General features: G+C 40.2%; 1 protein-coding gene across 2 annotated transcripts in view; it reads right to left on the reverse strand.

Annotated features, from left to right (window-relative positions):
* LOC136857589 (erlin-1) overlaps positions 1-5,950 on the reverse strand; it is a 116,446-nt gene extending 110,496 nt beyond the window's left edge. For both annotated transcript variants that reach the window (XR_011017562.1, XM_068225245.1), the window contains exons 1-2: positions 5,806-5,950; positions 5,366-5,509 (exon numbers count right to left, since the gene is read on the reverse strand). Coding sequence is in view for 1 of the 2 variants with exons in the window: in XM_068225245.1 (XP_068081346.1) it covers positions 5,366-5,482 (117 nt within the window). In the remaining variant the exon portion in view is untranslated. The remainder of the gene's footprint in view (positions 1-5,365; positions 5,510-5,805) is intronic.
* Positions 5,951-23,942: the final 17,992 nt, after the last annotated feature.

Raw genomic sequence — 23,942 nt, forward strand, 5'->3', positions numbered from 1 at the left:
ATTCCAATAAATCCACATGGCATGGCTGCAACGTCAAGATCGGAGCTGGCCGTGTGGATCGTCTACCTCCGTTTGGAGACGACGTCTTAAGAAGAAGAATTAGTTTTACACAGAAAACTTACAATCTAATTTTTAGTACCATTTCTATGAGTTTTCCAATGGCAAATAATATACTAATTTGCCTGTAATTGGATGGATCTGTATTCTCTCCGGATTTAAATATAGGTACAATTCTGGCACATTTGAGTAATTGAGGTATTTTGCCACTGAGAATTGAACGGTTAATAATTTCCACAATATATGGCACTAAACTTTCAACACAGGTTTTTAACATGAGATTGGTTATTTTATCTTCTGTTAAATTATTTTTATTACCTTCAAACTTCATTCTAAGGAGAGGAAATCCAGAATAACCAAACACAAACATGATCACTAGGCATTATTAACGCAATATATTGTATTTGGATAGTGTTGGAATGGCTCAAACTATAAAATGAAAAAAGAAAAATGCTCTTATACAATTCTTTTTGTCAAAATTAACTTGATAAAATATAATGAAATATGCATTAACAACCATGCCATCATTTATACAAAAGCAAGAAATGTGTTTAAACGTAAGTTTGTAAAAAGAGAGCAGGATAAAAATATTTTAAATTTAATTTCGTGTGGCTATTTCTAGCCGATTGCAGCCCTTGTAAGGCAGACCCTCCGATGAGGGTGGGCGGAATCTGCCATGTGTAAGTAACTGCGTGTTATTGTGGTGGAGGATAGTGTTATGTGTGGTGTGTGAGTTGCAGGGATGTTGGGGACAGCACAAACACCCAGCCCCCAGGCCATTGGAATTAACCAATGAAGGTTAAAATCCCCGACCCGGCCGGGAATCGAACCCGGGACCCCTCTGAACCGAAGGCCAGTACGCTGACCATTCGGCCAACGAGTCGGACAGGATAAAAATATGACATCAGAGAAATCCGAGCCTATTTATGCCATACCGGTACCTTGGGAATATGCAGTATTTTGAACACACTTATACACTAATGATATTGAAGAAATAATAGGGATTTTCACCAACAAATTGAATCTTTCAGAATACATGTGATACACGAGTATGTAGGTACGGTACTGTACAGTACAGTTATTTTACTTATTAATCTGTCTGAAATTGCAGGTGACAACAAGGATCCAGAATACTACTGTAGCACTTTTATAATGAAACTTCTTTGCTGGTATAGACGTGCACATTAATGGTGTCCCGACATAAACAATCAACACTGCCCCACTCCAGTACTGAAAAGAAGGGGAGAGAGTGAAGGGGTAGTGTTGAAGGCCAATCCAGTACAAAACATGGTGGAAGGGAGTGAAGGGGTAGTGTCGAAGGCACAATGACTCGCCTTCTCGCTTAACGCATTGCTGCATGGACTGCATGCAGTCAGCCCGCTACAAGACTTCGTTGTGATCGAAATGGGCACAGTGGCGGATATATTGAAGTACAGCATTAGGTTACCTACTCGTCCGGCCTCGCGGTGTACGGGTCAACGCGTCCGGCCACCCCGGGTTCGATTCCCGGCCGGGTCAGGGGGTTTTAATTGCAAATGATTATATCCCTGGCCTGGGGACTGCATGTTTGTGTCGTCCTTAACGTTTCTCACATTCAACACTCAACACTTCCGCAATTCCAATTACATGCAGGTTCATATATTGTGCAAGTAGGGGCAAAAAAACTCTATAGGTCGACGCCCCGAACAAATAGCATTTTAACATTTAAAAAAGTTAAAAAGTAACCTACTCTGATAATTACAGTATTAAGAGGTAAAGGAGGTTTTTAACCGAAAAGTATTTTATACTGGTTAGGAATATTTTGTAGCTGCGTTATATCGGGTCTATCAATCCTTCTTCACCTCTTTCTTGCCATATTTCTATCCATCTCCAAACTGTCTTAAGACTGCATGGTATTGCTTGGGGGACCATGTGAGCCTCCCACATGCCAATAATACGGCCTTGATTCACCTGTGATAGGAAAGGAGCCATCTTATTACAATGTTACAGTATAACGCTGGAATACACACACTGTGTATTCAGCACTACCTGTTCACTCCCTTCCCCTCCTTTTCAGTACTGGAGTGGCCTTCAACACTATCCCTTTGCTCTCCCCTCTCCTTTTCAGTACTGGAGTGGGGCAGTGTTGATTGTTTATGTCGGAACACCATTAATGTGCGTGCGTGTTCTCGTCATCCTAGGTTATGAAGGATTTCCAAACATTTTCCCTGAATGTCAATTGCCTTACAGTGAGATCTGGCAACTAGAGTATACAAGAGCTGTTTAAAAATAATCAGCGCAGTAAACCTCTGTTACCAGGTTTGTGAAGTACAGGTTACAGATTCAACTGCAGCGGCTCCAACAAGCTCACAGGCTTCCCAATGTCGGCATTATACATAGATTATAGCTACAAAATATTGATCTGGATAGGTTATGTCCAGCTAGTGACAAGACCATTGGGGCAAAAGATCAGTTACTGCAGCACTTTTTCAGCGCACACATCTACGTGCGATTGCACCATAATTTGTTTCTTTCTCACTGTAGACGTGATAAAGCGGTGCACAAGGCTGCCAACTTTTGAGGTTACGAACTTGTGACAGCTAGTGACAAAGCCACTGGTCTGGATTGGTTAGGTCCGGCCAGTGACCAAACCATTGGTCAGCATTGGTTAGGATAGGCTAGTGACAAAACCATTGGACTGGGATCAAGCAAGGGCCGCGAAGCAGCTATTAGGCCTCTAACATTCTGTACGGTGAGAGCAGCGCATTCAAAAAGCTGAAGTAATTTATCATGCATGCTAGCCACAAAGCTATTGGTCTGTATTGCACATTGTTTCTTGCTATTTTTTTCTTTACGTCGCACCGACACAGATAGGTCTTATGGCGACGATGGGATAGGAAAGGCCAAGGAAGTGGAAGGAAACGGCCGTGGCCTTAGTTAAGGTACAGCCCCGGCATTAGTGTTGGCTACTGAATGCATGATTCGAAGCAGTGTATCGATTCACTGAAGTGTCCGAGTGAATTGATTCACAGGAAAGGCGAGCTCACGGCATACGATTCAGCTTACTCCCAGCGGACAGTGCTGAATGGCGGACTCACTGGACGTTGACAGGGAGCTGAGCTCCCGCTGCAGCGAGACAGTGAATCATGGCACATCGAAAGAATCGTGAACGAGCGCGGCTCAGTGAGACACAAGGTACACATGGCTCCTTATTGGCTCACTGGACACGCGGAGAGCCGAGCTTCCGCTGCAGCGAGACATACAGTGAGCCATGGCACACCGAAAGAATCATGAACGAGCACGGCTCAGTCAGACACAAGATACGCAGCTCCTTATCGGCTCACTGCAGCGAGACATACAGTGAGCCATGCTACACTGAAAGAATCGTATGCTATAATGGACTCTCGAGCTCAGCTCATTTGAAAATAATACCCATTTGCATTGACTGTCCTCTTCTTACAGGGAGGTTTAAATAATAGATGGATTTATTTGCAGTGTTAAAAAGGTAGTCACAACATAATTCTGAAGTAGCTAGTAAGTAGGTAGGCTATTAGGTTAAACTATTTATTAGTATAATGAATCTTAGTATTATAACTTAGTTGACATTTGACAATTAAATTCGACTGTAGCCTGCCCTATGACTAAGAGTCATGCTCATGACCACTCAAAAGTACCTGTTTGATATTGGGAAGAACGGCTCAGTATTCTCTCAGTTCATATGTCACATCGTTGCACAAGACTTCAATCATATGTGGACAGACGCAATAACAGTGTGTTGAATCAGAAAACCAGCGGGCTACTGTACATCTCAAGTAGCCTATACAAAATATAACGATAAAAAAAATCCTCAGCTGATAGAAAAATACATATTTTCAAAAATGACTGAGGAGTTGTCGTGCGGTTAATATCGTGTGGGTATGCACTTGCATTCGGGGGATGGTGGGTTCGAATCCCACCGTCGGCAGCCGTTAAGATGGTTTTCCGTAGTTTTCCCATTTTCACACCAGGAAATGCTGGGACTGTACCTTAATTCAGGCCATGGCTGCTACCTTCCTAATCCTAACCTTTCCCACCCTGCGTTGCCGGAAACCTTCGATGTATTAAAGTAACTAGCATTTTTTCTAAGAAAGGAGTTCATAGTATGAAGACCAGATGGCAGCTGTGAGCACTGAAAGCTGTTGCTGCTGTCTTACCAGCACATACTACACAGATGCAGTAGGAGCGGTGACCAATGAGCCGTGAATCGGATCACTGTATCGATTCAGTAACGTTAACGGAATCAAATGAATCGATTCAGTAAAATGAATTGAATGTCCCATCACTACCCGGCATTTGCCTGGTGTGAAAATGGGAAACCACACAAAACCATTTTCAGGGCTGCCGACAGTGGGGCTCGAACCCACTATCTCCCGACTACTGGATACTGGCCGCACTTAAGCGACTGCAGCTATCAAGCTCGGTGTACATTGTTTCATTACACATTGCATTTAGTGGTGTTTTTATTGTGCACGGGTTGATAAGGGAATGCATTTCACTGGACTGCTGGGAATGATGTCATATCCGATTGTATCTCAGCCAATAGGAATGCTACAGTGCGCTTGAGCAATGAATAATGGCATGTGATAAATTATATTACGTTGTAAAAGTAAATGTACTTCGTGAGGATGGTGGGTGGGTCCCTGGCTGTCGCAGTGAACACATCTCTCCTCTACAAGGTATTCCACATAAGATTTGTAACATTTCAAATCCCTTCCGATGCTATAAAACTTATGCTGCACATACTGAATTTCTACCACCAATGGGCTGGGGGCAAGCAAAGGGGGTCTAGGGGTGTAGACCCCCCACTTAGGGTTGCAAAGTGGCTAATGGGCCTCTAGCATCATCTAGAGACAAAGCGTAAAGTTATCCGACGCACGCTTTATTGATCAACGTCATGTCAGGTTGAAATGTCGCTCTTTCCTTATTTTCAGAAAATGTTGTAACCATGTGGCCCCACATCATGCATGCTCTATTGGAGACAATATGAATATTGCATTTGCCAAACTGATCACAGCTGGCCAATAGGAACAAAGAAAATGGGGCAATCAGTAGTATGAGGCTGTCTTGGTTTTAATTAATCTATATAAATAAGAAGAATTTTTGGGGCGGGTGGGTTAGTCCATGCCAGCAATGAGGAAGGATCTCTTCTCTATGCTACTTCAGGTATCATCAAACATTATTTTTATATGATTCAACATATTTAGATTCTACCATGACTATATACTAGAGTAAAGGCCTAGTGTCTAATGCTGAAGTGCAGAAAACCAAATAATATGATTTATAAGCTTACCCTGTAGTAGACACCCACGTGACCTTCTTCCACTTTATGGAATGAGAAATTCAAAATGACCATCATCCCTCCCATCAGAGATGCCAATAACAGTCCTGCTATCTCAGCCATTGCCATTGAAGAGGATACAACTGTGAATTACACCTATTGAAATACAATTAATCAAAAGGATTATCATGGCACTTTTGCAAGATATAATATTAATATAAAATGCTCTATCAAATCTAAACAAGAGTTAAACAAACCAAAATGCAAAGAGAGTATCAGATTTCATGTTAACATTTCTAAACCACAAAAAATATTAGAAGATAAAGAAAGTATCATGTTCCTGAACCACATAACAGGCAAGATTCCAGAATCCGTTTGGTAAACAAGCTACTTAACCTCTAACGTGTTACACGGCTTCTGGAATTCAAGTTAAATGCCTAACCTATACTTACTTCCGTCCTGCGATTTTCAAGATGTAAAATAAAAGTACACTACGTACATTAGCAAACTCAACACAGTTTCACATCAATATAAATACATAAGCATTCACGCAATGTAACATCCCACCGGCCTTACGGACTCCCAATCACCTGTGCACCTGTGTCAACCAGGTTTGCCAACTCCTAGATAATCATTATCACCAAATATTGATTTGAAACACCAGAAATCACCAGATCTGGATTTGAAAACTCTACAAATTCTACAGATTCAGTAAGATAAGGCATTGAAATTACTCTTACCTTCTTTCAGTTGTGCTGTTCTGACTCTGAAGTTTATAGTAACTCTAATGGTGTCCTCTTGTGAAGATCTAGCCTATATTTTAGCCATATGATCAATTGAATACAAGTCACGCTAAAACACTAGCACTATTATAATTATAATAATAAAATTTTCACTGCGTTTTATCAGTTATCGTAATCCTAACATAAGTCTATTTAATTGCGACTATATACACAAATTAAAAAACTGTACTATATTTATTTACGGTTGATCTGTACAAGTTGAGGGTATACTGTATATAATACTTGACTTGGATAGATGTATGGTACCGTACAGTATGACTCTATTAATAATGTGCCTATTTTCTGCAGTACTTCTTTCGGTAGATCATATGTATAGCAGCATTTCCCTCCCCTATTCACTTCAAATATTACACACATGACCGAATGGAGAGTTTGAAAAATCACATTCTATTTCTCAGTTTATTTTTATTTATCTATATTGGCTGAAGTACGAGAATCGATACCGGTACTAGCTAAATTTGCAAGTTCCCGGAAAGGGTTTTCACCAGTTGAATCCCTATACAAATCAACTTCTGCCCATAATTTCACAGTGTCCTTAACTTAAATCCACTGGTTATGATGCAGTTTTCTACACTGATTTCCTACTGCCGCAATAACATTATTGTCAGCATTAAAGAGATGTGCTACGGTATATCAATAATTTGTCATTTAAAAGGCCTTAAACAATTTTCAGGTGAAAAAAGAGACATTTTTTCTAGGACTCCTGTATTTTCAGGTAATATTTACCTCAATTGTTGGATAAGTTCAACAATGAATTGCACGCATCTATCGCGTAGTTGTTTCTGTTGGTCTTCAGAAAGGGAGGACGATGATACTTTAGTTTCGAAATCATAACCTAGGTAGGGCTTTGTGTCCAGATGATTATTAATTTCTGTTTTCAGGACATATACTTTGACAATGGGTAGTAGAACCTTGGTGCATAATGACTTAATGAGAAGGATTAGGTCACCTAATAATTTTGCAGGATCTTGGTTTTGACTTTCGAACTTCTTATTTACGGTCTGCACTTCACCCAAAATTGGCTTCAGAAAAGACAAGCACAAGTAATTCTGAGGGTCGCTATACGTTGAATATATACAATATCGGCTGAATAACAGCGATCTTTAAGACAAGCAATTTCAAAGTGAGTTTTTAACTCGGTCCACTGTTGCATTATTCTTGTCACTGCACTTTCGATGGACAAACACCGAATTTGGCTTAACTATACGAATTTCAAGGGAGAGTCACCTTAATTTATTGTCTCGTATAGTTCTTTCTTTCTTTGTATACTACCTGCCGTAAAGATGATTGTAAAAACCAATTGTAACGTACCCTTATGAGGAAATCTAAGTTCCTCGGCAAACATCCTGATGCATGTGAAACTGCCAATTGTAGAGAGTGACGAACGCATCTGATTAATTGTAGATCTAGCACTTCAGCCTTTAACTTTACATAAATGCCATGCTTTACGCCTACCATAACAGACGCATTATCTGTTTCTATTGCTTGTAATTTAGTCAAATCCAAACCTTTATTACACAGACATTTCTTCAAAGCCTCAACTATAGCATCAGCTGTACATTCTGACAATTCTACTAACTGTATATATGTCACGGCAATATCTCTATTACTTTTTGAATAGTATCTTATAACAATGCCTAGTAACTTGGTAACTGAAATATCATTCGTTTCATCCAACAACAAACGATAACCGTTTTCACTTTCACGTAAATCATCTACCGTACCAAATCATTTTCAAAATGAGGAGCTAACACGTTTTGTATGATAGCAGTGCATTTTGTACGATGCAACTTCAAATTATTAATTCCTTTGCTATCGGGAAAATTTATTTTACAAAACTCGCTAAAATGGTCAACCACTTGAACCGAGCAATGTTCTACTATAAAAAGTGCCGTTCTCCCTTCCACTAAATTTGTCTCAAGATTAACTAATTTAAAATTTAAAGTTTCTGCCTATTAGATTGGCAACCCTGGTGTCAACCTGTGGTATTGTATGACCTACGGACTACGGTGCACCTGAACGTTGCTATCTCGTAGGCAACGACCTGAACAAGCCAAAACGATGAATAACCGGCACTGGCCGGCACCACCGTAGCAAGAAGCCTTAGCGTGGCATTTTCTGGTTCGTACTGAATTTCAATTCCTTATTGAATTTAGAACTAATATTTGTAAAAGTACTCATATCGATATAAGAATTTAGGTTAGCCTACGTGAACGATGTCGATCCACGAAATATCACTGTAATATTTGTCACAAACGAAAGGTAATCATTGATTTACTCAAGTAAAGTCTCAAATCCCAGGTTGATTAAGAAATACCGTCGTTACTAGCAAGAAATATGTATACGTATTTACTGGCTGTAAATAAGAGTCCATGGTTTTGCATTCCGCTGCTTGCGCCGTCTTTTGTTTCTTTCTTGAGGTCCAGGGCTGGCACCAACGAGCTCTCTTTCTAGCGAATGGGAGTGCGGGTATTTTGTTGAAAAATAGCATGATCCCTGCACCAATACATATATATATTAAAAGGAAAATAGCATGATCCGTGGACCAATAAATCGTTTAATGAATCAGTTAATGCACATGAAGTGACAGCCCATCAAATTACATCGACTGAGAAAAATCAATAAAACGACACCAAAGAACTTCAGTGAGCAAAGACATCACAGACGACAGTGTTGGACAAACAAAACACTTACGGAAGCGCTGCGACGTAGCAGAAATAGTTGTTGTAAGGCAGTAAAATATGTATTCTCTAAAATAAAATATTTCGTATTATTACTTAATCAACCTGGGATTTGAGACTTTATTTGCGTAAAAGCAATTACTATCTTCCATTTGTGACAAACATTACAGTAATATTTCGTGGATCAACATCATTCACGTAACCAAGAATTTATTTATTTATTTATTTATTTATTTATTTATTCTGAGTGTTATCCCAAAGGGCTCGAAGGAGATATTGCTCTTTACAGTAACGGCTTTTCAATTAATTATAAGAATGTTTAATATTCTCAATATATGTTGTTACGCCCCCTCGTGTGTGCTTCTACAATTGTAGGGGTTAACCTCGGTTACCCTCTTCAATTGAAGATCCTTTGCGTGGTGAGCGGGACTAGTAACTTCTCTCTTGCGATGCCGAATGGAGCCCTATTGGGTAACCATTCGGTATACAAGGAGGAGGAAACTAAAGCACCACCCAACCCTAAGGTGTAACGCGACCCGTGCTGATGGGGTGCATGGCACATGGGAGATGTGTCTTGAACGGAGCCTTCGAGATACTTGGTGCCCTCTCGAAGTAAGTAGCCTTACCCGGGTATGCGGGGCTCTGCCTGGGCGGACATTATATTTCCCTAGCTACTCGTGGGACCTACATGAGTACCGTAGCCACCCAAAAACCGGAGAGCTCCTCTGGGGCCTCCGAGAGAAACACCAGCTCGACAACAATCGATGGGGACTCTTCGGAGATACCCTCGGATAGTACGACCTCGACAGTAAGAGAGCTCACTTTAGAGGTGGGCAATCTTCTAGTTCAGAAGAAGAAGAAACAGTGCTCCGGCGCTGAGAATAGGAGGTACAAGAAGGCTTTAAAGGCCCGGGAGCAGGCCAAAGAGGGCCTAACTCCTGGAGCTGAGAGGCCTTCTACTGCCGTGACAACGACGACTGCGGGGGGTCCAATGGGCACAAGAGGCGGAACCCTGAAAAGGGCTCTGCTTCTAGGGCACAGAAGACTCCACCAAGACGCGAGTGGGTAAACGATTCCTGTCGGGGGCAACCTCAGAAGAAGACCGGCAAGCCCACAAAAGGCCCAAGGTGGAGTATGCCAGGATAGCTAAAGCTGGGCTCAGGATGGCCATAGTGCCTGTAGTATATCCTGACTAGCAACTAACTGAAAAACAGGTGGAGCCTGTAGAGGAGGCTATCACCAATCTGATAAATGAGCTTCCGGAGCAGGGGCCCACTAAGCCTCAGTTCCTGGACTGCTATCTGTCGAGAGGTCCGGCCATCATTATTGCAGAGAATAACGAGACTGTAGCATGAGTTTCTAGTCTTGTTACAGATATGCAGCCGTCGGAAGGATCCAGGCTCACAATTGTGGGCATGGATAGACTCATCTCCTATAAGAGAATCATGGTCTGGATGCCAGGACAACCAAAGGACAACGGTGTCCTTTTGGGTAGAATGGCACGCCAGAACCATAGCCTAAATACCAACAGCTGGAGAATCTACGACCGCAAGGAGGAGAAGAGCGGTGTCCGCCTTGTGGTCAGCATGGACTCCAGAGATGTGGAAAAAGTGGTGGGGAAGAAGATCTTCTGCGGGGTGCATGTTGCTACTTTCACCCTGGTGGAGGGCAAACGCGACAAGCAGAGGACCAACCCCACCACAGACAACACTGAGACCAGCAGGGGCAAAGAGCGGGAGCCTGGACAGTAGCCGGGGCCAGCCAAGCCTCAGGATTCATCGCGGGAGACGGAGCTGCACGTTCCGGAGACCGCATAAGGTAATGCATTGCATGAAGGTAAGGAATGATTACTTTCATACAAGCAAACATACAACATTGTATAGTGGCCTCTAGGGTACTTATAAGAAGTATCCAGAAAGATTGGTTTTCGGTCGCCCTGATACAAGAACCCTGGCTTAGACAGGGGCATATCATGGGACTAAAATGTGCAGGCTTCACCCTATTCAGTGGAGTACCGGAGGAGAAGCCTAGAGCATGTATACTAGTTAAGGATCTTAACGCTTGGCCTATACCGGGCTTCATTACTAGAGACCTTGTAGCAGTCCTAGTGAGATATGAAGAGGGCGGACAGCCAAGAGACCTGGTTGTCTGTTTCTCAGGAGACTCTGACTCTCCACCCACGCCGGAGGAGTTCAAGAGACTGGTGATATACTGTAGGAAACACGAACTTAACCTCATAGTAGGATGTGATGCCAATGCTCATCACAGCATTTGGGGAAGCAAATACACAAACCGAAGGGGAGATAATTTCATAGAATTTCTATGTACAACTGATCTTGAGATTATGAACATAGGTGATACCCCTACCTTCATCAGTAATAGGAGTGAGGGGATCATGGATCTTACCCTGGGTTCCGTGGGAATCATACAGGAATTTAAAGACTGGAAAGTTTCTTTAGAGCCTTCCTTGTCAGATCACAGACACATTGTGTTTCATATAGAGGGCTCCTTCGAGATCCCATCTTGCAGAAATCCTAGACGAACCAATTGGACGTCCTTTAGGGAGGACGTGAGGAGGAGACTGGAAGGAGAACACTCAAATATAATCAAGAACAAGGAGGAGCTGGAGCTCAGTGTGAGCTTTCTCACACAGACACTAGTTACCTCTTATGAATTAGACTGCCCAGTTGTTAAGGCAAAAAGAGTAACAGAAAGCTTCAAGTGGAACACTTATCTTGAACACCGGACGAGAAACACACGAAGGCTCTGGAATAAATACAGGGAACTTCAAGAACTAGAAAGTTTAGATTCTTACAAAGAATCACAAAGAAAGTACAAGTCAGAAGTCATAAAGACTTCTAAGAAATCTTGGAGACTGATTTGTGACTCCATTGAGAGTCAACATGAAGCGGCAAGGCTTCATAAAATTCTAACCTTGGATGGAAGGCCAAGGCTGGGCTGATTGGAGTCACCTTCGGGAGGACATGCATCCACAGAGGGGGAGACCCTGAGCTTATTGCTTGATTCCCACTTTCCAGGTTCAGTAGTCACGAAGAGGGAATTAGAATCGAGCGGATCCTTCAGACCCGATAGAAGTTGTTGGAAGGAAGCCACAGAGATTGTTACCCAAGAAGGGTGAAGTGGGCATTAGAATTTTTTGCCCCTTATAAAAGCCCAGGAATGGATGGGATCTTCTCAGCACTTCTTCAGGAAGCGGGCGCGGTCCTTAACCATACCTGGTCAGAATTTGTAGAGCCTGTCTCACTATGGGGTAAGTGTACTCCTTCTGGCGTCAGGCGAAGGTAGTGTATATACCTAAACCCGGAAGGTCTTCATATACTTGACCTAAGGATTGTCTGTCTGTTAGGTCATCAGCCCAGAGGCTGGTTGTATCCTCAAATAGCACCACTAAATTCTATGCAGTTATAGGAAAACCACAAAACCAATGGCAGAGGCCAAATGAGGCGTACTAGGCAAGATGAGGAGTGAGGTAGTTTGCCATTGTTTTCCGCACTAGACCAGAAGGTGCCACTACAGCACGACTGATCCTATGAGCAACACCTTTCATAACACTCAGACACAATTTGTGCTCCAAATGTCATTACTTAGCACCACTCATACCCCAGCAGCTTCCATATTGTCACAGTCATGGATGAGACTGGAACTTTGGTGGACGCTGCACTTTGCTCTGGGCTGTGCCAAAGGAGTATAGACCCATTAGTCTAATTTCTTTTCTTCTTAAGACTTTGGAAAGACTGGTGGATAGACATATCAGGGAGAAAGTATTAAGAGACTGTCCCCTGCATCCTCATCAACATGCATACCAACCAGGGAAGTCGGCTGAGACGGCACCACACCAGCTGGTTTCCAGATTGCAGAGCGCCTTGGATCAGCAACAACTTGCTATGGTGGTATTCCTAGATATAGAAGGGGCCTTTAACTACACATCTTTGGGCTCCATAGAACTTAGTCTAGAGAGAAGAGGAGTGAGCAGGATGCTCATAAAATGGATTATGGCCTCAGTGCAGGGCCGTCAAGTTCTGTTTACCCTCAACGCAGTAATGTTGAGAGCTAATATAGACAGGGGGTGTCCACAGGGAGAAGTATTATCACCAACATTATGTCTGGTAGTGGATGAACTACTTACCAGGTTAAATGTTGGAGGAATTTATGCCCAAGGCTATGCAGATGACATTAGCCTGATGGTGGTGGGAAATTTCCCCAGTACGGTTTCAGAGCTCGTACAGAGCTCCCTACGTAGGGTGGAAAAATGGTGCCACGACACGGACTTGTCGGTTAATCCCGACAAGACGGAGCTCATGGTATTTACCAGGAGGAGGAGGAGGAGGAGGAGGAGGAGGCTAGACGGACTGTCAGAGCCTTTCCTATTTGGGAAAAAATCAGTTAAGACAACCTCAGTTAAGTACCTAGGGGTAATCCTCGAGGCAAGACTGAGTTGGAAGAAACATATAGACTATAAGGTGGACAAGGTTCGCAAGATTATGTGGGCCTGTCGCAGGGCCGTCGGAAAGACTTGGGGCCTAGGACCTAGGGTGGTACAGTGGCTCTATATTTCTATTGTACGGCCCACGATCACCTTCGCATCTTTAGTCTGGTGGCGAGGTTCGGAAAGTAAAACTGTGACCACCAAGTTAAACAGTGTCCAAAGACTTGCGTGTCTAGGAATAATTATGTGCAATGGAGGCCATCCTATGTCTTGCCCCCTTACATTTATATGTTAAGGAAATAGCAGCAATGAGTGCTTACCGTCTCTGGCCACTCGGAGGATGGTCCTTCAAGAATCCGAACAGAGGACATGCTTCAGTTCTTACAAGGCTTCACCAGACCTGCCCTACGAAAATGATGATCGGGGACCTGATGAAGCCTAGTTTTAATCTGAATTATAAGTTCACAATGGTGATACCCACAAGGGAGGAGTGGGCCGCGGATGCTGGGGGCCGTCTTAGGTCTGGGGGCTGTACATGGTACACAGATGGCTCGCGGACAGAGACGGGCACAGGCGCCGGGGTCTGCGGGCCTATGACAAGGCTCTCCCTTCCCATGGGTAAATATGCTACTGTTTTCCAGGACGAAGTATATGCAATACTGGCCTGTGCTGTATATGTATGGAACATGCCTGGACATATAGAAGATGCATCACCATTTGCAGTGATTACCAGGCAGGGTTAAAAGCATTATGCGCAGTTAGAACAACATCAAAAATGGTATGGTAGTGCCAAAGGATGTTAGATCAGCTGTGTGAACTTAGCTCAGTTACCCTATTATGGTCCCTAGGCACACAAGGATCAGTCGAAATGAAGAAGCTGACAAACTAGCGAAACAAGGCTCAAAAGGTCCTTTCATAGGTCCAGAGCCCTTCCTAGGAGTGTCACTCCGAAGTGTGAAACTGGTAATATCCCAGTGGACAACCCAGTCCCACTTAGACATTTGGAAGAGGTTAACCATAGCAAGGCAGGCATCTGAACGTATCAAAGGGCCCAGCCAAAGTTATAAAATGGTCCTGATAAATTTGAATAAGACCAGAATGCGAATGGTAGTCGGACTGTTGACAGGCCACAATACCTTACAGAGACACCTACACATCATGAAAATCAGTCAGGATCCGATGTGTAGAAGATGCGGTAGGGAGGAAGAGTCCTCCGCGCATGTATTGAGTCAGTGCGAGGCTCTTGCAAGCACTAGACATCGATATCTTGGTTCACATTTTGTGAGCCTGGAAGACATCAGGAATGCCAACATCCGGACACTGTGGTATCCTTTAGAGGAGCACTAGGGCTGGACTAGGCAAACCCGTTTTTGGGACACAAAGGGTCTTCACAGACCTACGTGTGGAGCCATATCTATCTATCTATCTATCTATCTATCTATCTATCTATCTATCTATCTATCTATCTATCTATCTATCTATCTATCTATCTATCTATATGTTGTTACGACAATATTGACAGTACACTGGAGATAATTAACAATTATATTGGAATGTGGCAATACAAATTCATACATTTAAAAAATGAAGTTTAATACATTTTAATATATTTTTTCAATAAAAATCAGTAGGGTAAGTTTTGGGGATTCTGGATCACCTCAGCTTCTGCGCCAGCTCCTCCTGCGAGGGCCCCCCACTGGCAGGCTATGGATGTGCGGAAGGTTAACTACACGTGTTACCGGTATGTTTCTTGTTTTATATCCTTTACTGAAGGCTAATGTGAGAGCGAGCAGGCTAACCGTGCTTCACCAATCCCGCTCTCCGAGTGGGGATAAAATCTATTGAGTGTAAATAAGTAGTCATTTCTTACAATTCTTTATTTACAGATTTTTTCCAACGTACTTACCTATAATCATTTATGATCTTGATTAGCTCTCAAATTGTTCATGTTGGTGTCAGGAGAACGGCATCCAGCCGTAAGTCTTCATGTTGGATAATTGCATTGTCAACGTATTTTGCCAATTTGTTTTATACGTCGTACCGACACGGATATGTCTTATGGCGATAGGAAAGGCACAGGATGGAAGAGACTGAGGTCCCCACGTAAGGTACAGCCTCAGCATTTTCTTGGTGTGTGGAGAAACTTGACGTGTACGCCGTTAGAACGTATATATAAAGTGCGATTCGTTTGTTGAAATTACGACAAAGTTTGTCCATAAGGGCTCTGCACCATGTCCGATCTTCAAAAATCTCTCTTCGAGAAGCTGGTGGGATTGAATGAGATTTTGCCGTTGAAAGAGCAGTGTGAGCTCCGAAACATTAGCGAAGTGGAGGGCGCGTTTGTACGCGCTGTTGTAAATTATATGCGAGAATTAACTAACGAAGAATACCACCTATTCGTTAGTTTTACTCCTATATTATTTCAGAGCGTGACAGTCCACATTTCCCACTCTACTTTCTGCAGAAGTTTAATTACTTCTCCTGCAATGCCATCCTGATAAAATTAGGAGAGAGCATTCGGGACTTCGAAGAGGAAGAAGAAAATGTTGGTGTGTTATAATTTTTTCATATTAAGAAAATATCTATTGTGGGGAAGGGTAAGCGTATTTAATTCTACATTAATTTTCTTTTCGATATAGTGGAATCAGAAGAGGAAGAAGAGGAGGAAGTAGAAGAATAAGGAGGAGGAGGAGGAGGAGAATTTAATTTATTCGCACCCTTATAGGCGAATGAAAATAAGTTTTGTTTACTTTCTTATTCTTAGGAAGGAAGGTAAACTAATCTAGGATATTTTTTACGTCGCACCAACAAAGATAGGTATTGGAGTAGGAAGGAAGCGAGCATGGCCGTATGTATTATATATTTCTTTCTTTCTTTCTTTCTTTCTTTCTTTCTTTCTTTCTTTCTTTCTTTCTTTCTTTCTTTCTTTCTTTCTTCTTAGGAAGGAAAGAAGGAAGGAAATCTAATCTAGGATAAAAATATAAGGTTATTTCTATATTTTCATATATAATTTATTATAATATATGTTACATAAATGTTTCGAATGAATTATGTATAGTTGAGACGTAAATATTTCCTTGATTGGGGTAAATCGCGTACGTCGACAGCAACAAAACAAACACCATTGTTTCTGGAGAGAGCGAGAATTCTGCAACTATGGAGAGATAAGCAGGTAAATCTAGTAGTAGACAATAGAGCAGAAGTGTACATAATTAATATTATATTAGTGTAATTACCGCCGATATTTTAGAATACATATTCCTTCGGAATCCATTAATTATGAGTGGCATCGAATCCCAAGCAGGATGCTAAGACTTTGTTGCTTCTTCTGCGTAAAATGTTATCAACAATGTAGGTATATTCTAGGATGTTTTGTCTTCTTCAGTTCTTGTTCATAGAACACTCCATATATTGGTTTATTTTGATAGTCGTGAAGCAAGTACGTTCTCGGTAATGTTTATTTTACTTTTCTTGCAGTAAATAATTCATTACTCCAATTGGAGTATAGCCCTTTTGTGAAAACTCGCTTAATTTTACTTAGTCGTACTATGTCACCTACTTTAAATTTTGATGGATAAGGAGATATCCTTTTCTTCATTTCTCATAATCTGTACACAGCTGCAAGTTGTTGAGGATCATTTGTGACTTCTATAGGTTTCATACCAATCGTACGATTTTTCGATTATTATTTTCGTCTAATAGTTTTGGTAGCATACGAAGTCAGTGGTAAGAACCACATGCAGAGAATTTCTGCCACATCTACTGCTTCAGTGTTCGATTGAAGCGTTCAACTACGCTTGCTTTCAAGCTGTTCCCTGTCGAATTGTATTTAATTTTTCTTTTTGTAATCCACTGCTGAAAAATCTCATTATAAAATTATTTTCCTCTGTCAGTTTGAAGATGTTTCGGAAAGCGTTTACATTATGAATAAATACGTTCCAGATTTTCTACTGCTTCTTTTCTGTTTTTGTTTTAAGTGGAACTGCCCACGCATACTTTGAATAAACAACAATCACAGTCAACAAGTATTTATATCTACTATAACTTTCGAAAACAGAGACATCAACAAGATCAGCCTGGTGAAGATCATATTTCGCCTTGCTGATTACACTCCGTCTTTCAAATTTCTTTCGCAGTGGAGTGTGGAGTTCTTTCGCTATTTCTTCTCTGACTTTGTTCATAAAGCATGGGTAAAAGAATTCGTTCTGTGTCGTCTATTCGTTTCTTAAATCGAATTATGTTCTATAGCTAGTTGTTGCCAATTGCTCCTTCTGTTCTCACATTCAATTTCGTAGACTACTGATATATCCTTGGATAATCTAACCACTTTAAATCCCTTTGCTAATGGAAGTTCGTCCCACCACGCAGTGTTATTTTATTCAATAAAACCCGATTTTCGCAGTTCTTCGATTGACAAGGTTTCGTTTTGTGTGACGAGTGACCTGCCGTTCTAGATGATATTAACTTTTTCAGTCTCTCTACTAGATTGTTTGGATCGTTCCAATGAACTAATTCTATCTTATTGCTTTGTTAATTTTCCACTTAGCTAATTTTGTTCCGCTTCCTGCGTGTTTGTATTTGAGTACACTTACAAATTTTGGTGTGTTCCTTCCTTTTTCACTCTTGCATCTTTGAAATTTGAGCGACTTCGTCCCTCTCATTTGCTTGCCTGCGTCATACTGTTCTCTGTGCACGTTAGTGTAATTTAATACATGACCGTATGCTGCCAGATCGTTATCATCATACAAGTTTGCGTCTGGATCTTTCTGAAATTGTAATTCAAAGATACCTTCGGTTAAAGGATAGTTGTACTTGTCAATTATGATATTGTTATCGTGAAACAGTACTTTTTACTCCCTAAATAGCGTTCTCCATTAACTACTCGTATCCCAGATATTCTATCAACTTTGCGTCTTAGTTGTGGGTTAAGATAATTTTGTAGGAGAGTTGTTTCCTTTCTTTCCAGAGCGTCTTCTTCAGATTTTTCTTCATCACTTATATAACTATTTCATTTTCGATTTTTCTTTGAATTTAGTCCACTCGAGTCAACTGTAAGCAGCTGCAGTTTATTTAATGGTTCAGTTATTTGTTTATATTTATTTACAACTTTTGTTAATTTGGCTCATTTATACTTTACACGACCTTTTGCCTTAATGTTTGCCTGCATTTTTCCAACTGTTTTGTTTTACTCATATGTAGTATTTTCAAAGAGTATATCGAGCGGGAGATCGTTAGTATTCCATTGCTCTGGAATTTTTAGGCAGAACAGAATTTCATCACCTTCCTTTACAGCAATTGTTGCACCTTCTTCTAATTCGATTGGATCATTCACATGATTAATCATCGCATATACCAGAGAACTAGGTGAAAATTTTAACTGTGTTACTGTACCTGTCTAGGGAAGCTTATACATAAGACGACTATTTTGTAGCATATATATCGGTGATTAATTTGATGGTAGACTGTTAATTTGAAAAATAACTTTTCTTGATTTATTTTGTTGTTCGTTCTTCATCACTTCAAACTCTTCTTTTGCTGTAGCAAACGTTTCTAAATACTGTTTGTAAACAACATTTTGTTCGTGGATAGCAGAATCAGTATTTATAATTCGTTTATTCTTCATATTTAATTTCCGTTAAATTCTACTGGTAGATTTTTCTGAAGTTTAGATACGACAAGTTTCAACTCGTCAACTTCTCCCCGCGCAGCCGCATACTGTTCTACAAACATTTTATTTGCATCATCCTTCTCATTTAACCGACTATGTGATTTAGTAATTCGCTTGTTTTCCATGCTCAAGGTGCCACCTACATTAGCGTTGAGTTTATGTTGATTGCTTATTTCATTCTTCAGTTTTTCGAGTTATTCTCGGGCTGCTGAATATTTTTCCAGGTATACTTCATTGATCGCGTCGGTCGAATGAATAGGTTTGCTGATGTTTCTTACTCGTTTATTTTACATATCTATTTTTTCATCGTCATTCAATTGAAGTAGTCTACCGTCTGCGTGTTTTTCTAAAAATAAAAGGGATATTGCATCTTGTTCCTCTTTTAGGATCTGCTACACCTGATATTCTCTTGTTGTTCATGATGAGTTTATTGTCAGACGACGGAAGGTGATCTTCCACGATATCACGTATAAGCGAGTCAACATATTTTGTGCGTGCTGAAACGTCGTTCACTGGTTTCTCTAAATTTCTCTGCACATTATTAGTGCGCGTGCGCATTGTGTTAAGTGAAACTGCTTCGTTTCCATTTATCGCTTGAGCTATTCCGTTCAGCCTTTTGTTCTTAAAATTAACTGAATCTTCATGTAATTCACATATGTCATTTATTTCATTTTTAAGATCTAAAATGTCACGTTGTATGTCTTGTTTATTAATACTGTCCTTGACGGTTTTTAACACGTAAATTTAATTACAAGCATATTCCACGTTAATAGGATTGCACCGTTCTTTAACCGTTTACCTTGAATACTTAAGTTTCCGTCAGATATTGCTGTTACGTAATTTTTCATCCACATATGATTTAGTAGCAATATCATGTCTTGATGATGGTTGGGTTACATACACGTTACTAGTTCTGTTGTTTGATAACATCGTGATGTCCTTTCTCTACTCAACAAATCGAAAATGAGTTCGTTGATGCATTCACTATAGTATTTATATCCCATAAATATATAGAATCCATTTCGATATCAACCATTTCTTATTTCGCTATCCTTACCGATAACGAGAAAGCTGAATTTCGAGTGCGAGCAACAACGATAACATAAATCAGTGAACTGGTTGTAACTCATATCGGTGTTCACATGACCATCATAAACATGACGGAGGTTTTGTGCATCTTGTTTGAACAGAATAATTACATTACCCTTGTCTCTAATAAGATGTTTAGGATTGCAGGAATAGCTTTGACATAAGTAAAACATCTACGATATAGTGTCGGCCAATACTAAAGTAGTTTTTCATGTGCTGCTGTTTGTCGCTTGCTACATCGTCAAAAATAAAAACAGAATTTCTTAGAGCTTTTTCTGGCGGTATTGCTTGCTCATGACCAGAGTAAAACTCGCTTTTTATTTCTTTAATATATTTTAAAAGCTTCTCTAGTTCAATATTTATTTTGCAATAAAGTTTTTAGTAAACGAATACATTGTCAAATCGTAACCCATTTGGTTTCAATAAGAAATTAATGATAAAATTGGTCTACCCTGCATTCGACGGCCGCATATAATACCGCGTATTGTGTCCGGCAAAGTTTACTATGGTTATTTTTCTTTGTAATTGTGCTTTTTGTTTCGTTCATACTCGTCACTTATCTATTCCAATATGGTACATACATCACACTACACACAATATTAAGAAGTGCTGGACAAGCAGTTGTGTTATAGAGACCTAATGGGATGTTGGCAACACACCCCCTCATATACCGGCACGAAGGTGACCATTTTCTCTGTTCTGTAAATGGATTATCATCTTTTTCCCATGAAAACAATTCGATTCCCCAGAAATGATTATTTCACTGATTTTACCATCACTCTTCTTTCATATCGAGTGCACAGGAGCAACACGTAGAGTGGTTTTTGATTATGAAATTATTGTAGGTTTCCAAATAAACACGAACTTTTAACCTTTGTTTCACTTATCTATTCCAATATGGTACATACATCACACTACACCCAGTATCAACAGCAGCTGTGTTATTGAGATGTAATGGTACGTTGTCAACACACACCCTCATATACCATCACGAAGGTGACCATTTTCTGTGTTCTGTTAATGGATTATCATCTTTTTCCCACGAAAATAATTCGATTCGCAGAAAATATATCTAACTGCGTCTAGGTATCCCGTGTAATAGAATCCAGTTTTAGCTAAACTTACTGGGTCCATACACGATACATGCCATCTAGCGAAATTTCTTATCCGATCTACCTCTGATTTTAAATTTAACGGAAGAGTAATGTGCGCCATGATTAAGTAAAATGAGGGGAGCACAAAATATATCTCTTATATATCTTACCTACCTTCTAAAATATATTTTAATATGCAACAGTTTTACATTGTGTACAATTTAATTAGCAAGAGCTCACATTTGAGTATGGTGCGTCGAAGACTCAACGTTCATGCAGCTCCATGTAAAAGAGTAGGGAAAGGAGAAATAATAGGCAAATTTCCTCATAAAGCCATAGATAATTTGCCTGTAGAATTGCACTTACCAGGGTATGAATTTTGAGGGCCTGGGATAAAGTTACAAAAACGACTTAAGCCTGGTGATCAACGAAAAAGCCTATTAGATAAGGAATGTAAAGAACACGATATCGCTTATGCTACATGCAAAGATCAGAACAGAAAAAAGAAGCAGATGAAATCCTAGCCTCTATGGCTTGGTCTCGTGTAAACTCTCAGGACGCATCATTGGGAGAAAGAGCAGTTGCACTAGCAGTTACGGTTATTATGAAAGCGAAAACTAAAGTAGGTGGCTGTAGACGAAGAAGAAAATCAAAACACCGAACAGAACGTTAAAAACTGAAAAAGACAGCATGCCGTAAAAATGAAAGGTGATTTTCTTCCACTCTTCCAATATTTGTAGCCTTGTCGGGCTTGGGCAGTCTGGCAAGTGGAGCTGCAGGCATAGCTTCGGCTGTAAACATGGCGAAAGCCGCACAGGGGGAATTAAAAGAAATGAAGGGACACAATCGAATGCTAGAAGCAATACATGGTAAAGGGCTTTCTACTCGAAACAAAGGAAGGGACATTTAATTAAATCCTCCTGCATACAAAAGGTAATGGAAGACTTGCCGAATAGAGCTGTAACTAACATAGATCTGTATCGTTACGCATTTCGTCTAAAATTCCTTTCTTCAGAGGTGTGCTTATGCGAGATACGTTACCGAAAATTCCTCATAAAATGAGAGTGTATTTTGTATTTAGATCCGATAAGTAAATCTGGTTCGCACTGGGCTGCGTTAAGTAAACAAGGTGCATATGTTTACTACTTCGATAGTTTTAGTAATTTACGTCCCCCTAAAGAGGTATTAGAATATTTAAGAAACAGTTACATTCGCTATAATTTTCATTCTTATCAAACTTTTAATTCAATTTGTGGACATCTGTTTACAATTTTATTCTGTATAAATAAAGGACGCGCTTAGGATTTGTATTCAGTGTTCACGATGCCTTATGATAAACGGTTCACACTCGAGGGTAAAGGCTCGAAGATTGATGTAGTATTAGAAACCCCAATTCACTTAAATAGAGCTTCTTTCTATGAAACATGACTTGTCCCACTATTTACATCTAATAGTATTCGAAATGTCACTAATAAGAATAATAAATCTGCTATATATTTGAATAATAAAAATATTTGAGTGTATTAGAAGGTATTTATGAATTCGAGGATCTCGTTGCAAAAATAGAAAGTTTGCTAACTATTAAAAATGTGAAACTATTTCTGCAAGAGTACACTCCAAAACCTAGTTTTTTATATCAACTATTAACAACCAACCTACTATGCATTCTCCGTTTGCCATTGATTTCAATGTACCTAACGGTGTTGGTACTAGCTTAGGTTATCTTTTGAATGTATATGAGAAATATGCTAACCATCAATCTCAACTGGATGAAATACACCTTGGTAAAATGGTATTAAAATGAAGGGAGACCAAACAATTGTAATCCAATTACCTGAAGGTAGTTACACCTTTTCAAAAGTAGGAGCTATACTTCAAGAAGCAATAATTAACAACTTCCCTATTCTCGAAGAGGTGAATGACCATCTAGAGCGAGAGGGAGATACTAAACTTATTTCTATTATCAAAAGACCTCTCTTCGTTGTACAATGTTTTCAAACCTAGACGTACACTTTGATGTTTCCAACTCAATTGCAGATTTGTTAGGATTTTCACGTCAAAAATATGAAGATAAGAAATTGCATATTTTAGGGGAGATTATTAAAATTAATAACGTAAACTCGATTCGCTTATGTTGAAATCTCGTGTTGGTTCAGATTCATATCATAACGGTAAACAAACACATTCTTTATACAATTTTAAACCGCTTGTTCCAGCACGCTATCCTATTGTAGTTCAACCGTCAACGACCGGTAAACATCTTCTTCTTCTTCTTCCTCTTCTTCTCCTTGATACTTATGGACTTTTTTACTGTCGTCGAGCCACTATGCGTATGAAAAGGAGATCACACGCCAAATAGAGTCCAAAAAACATAGGATAAGTGCATTTTGCACATATTATAAAGGGTTGAAAAACTTATGTCTTTGAAAGCAGTCTAAGGGTTCACTGTTCACATACAACCGAAAATTTGCACTGGATTCAAAGATGGAAGCCAGAACAGAACGCAATAAAGATAGGTATAAACTTGTGGAGAGAGCAAAATATATGGAGCACCAGTAAATATGATCGAGCTGCGGAAATGTCATGTAAATTCTCGTATGGAACGTAACAATGTAAAGCAGTTGAGAAGGGGGGAAAAAGGGTGTGTGACACAGAAAAAACACAGGGACACAAAGGTACTAAACTTCACGCCGAAGTGGCCTGTCTTGGCGACTTGTCTACTACTCAAACACAACACCGGGCCTACAATTGGGATAGACAAACACTTAGGAATAATGTAGTAGGGAGAAAGGAAAAAATAATGCTAA

This window comes from Anabrus simplex, chromosome 1 (genome assembly GCF_040414725.1).
Source record: "Anabrus simplex isolate iqAnaSimp1 chromosome 1, ASM4041472v1, whole genome shotgun sequence".
NCBI classification, from domain to species: domain Eukaryota; kingdom Metazoa; phylum Arthropoda; class Insecta; order Orthoptera; family Tettigoniidae; genus Anabrus; species Anabrus simplex.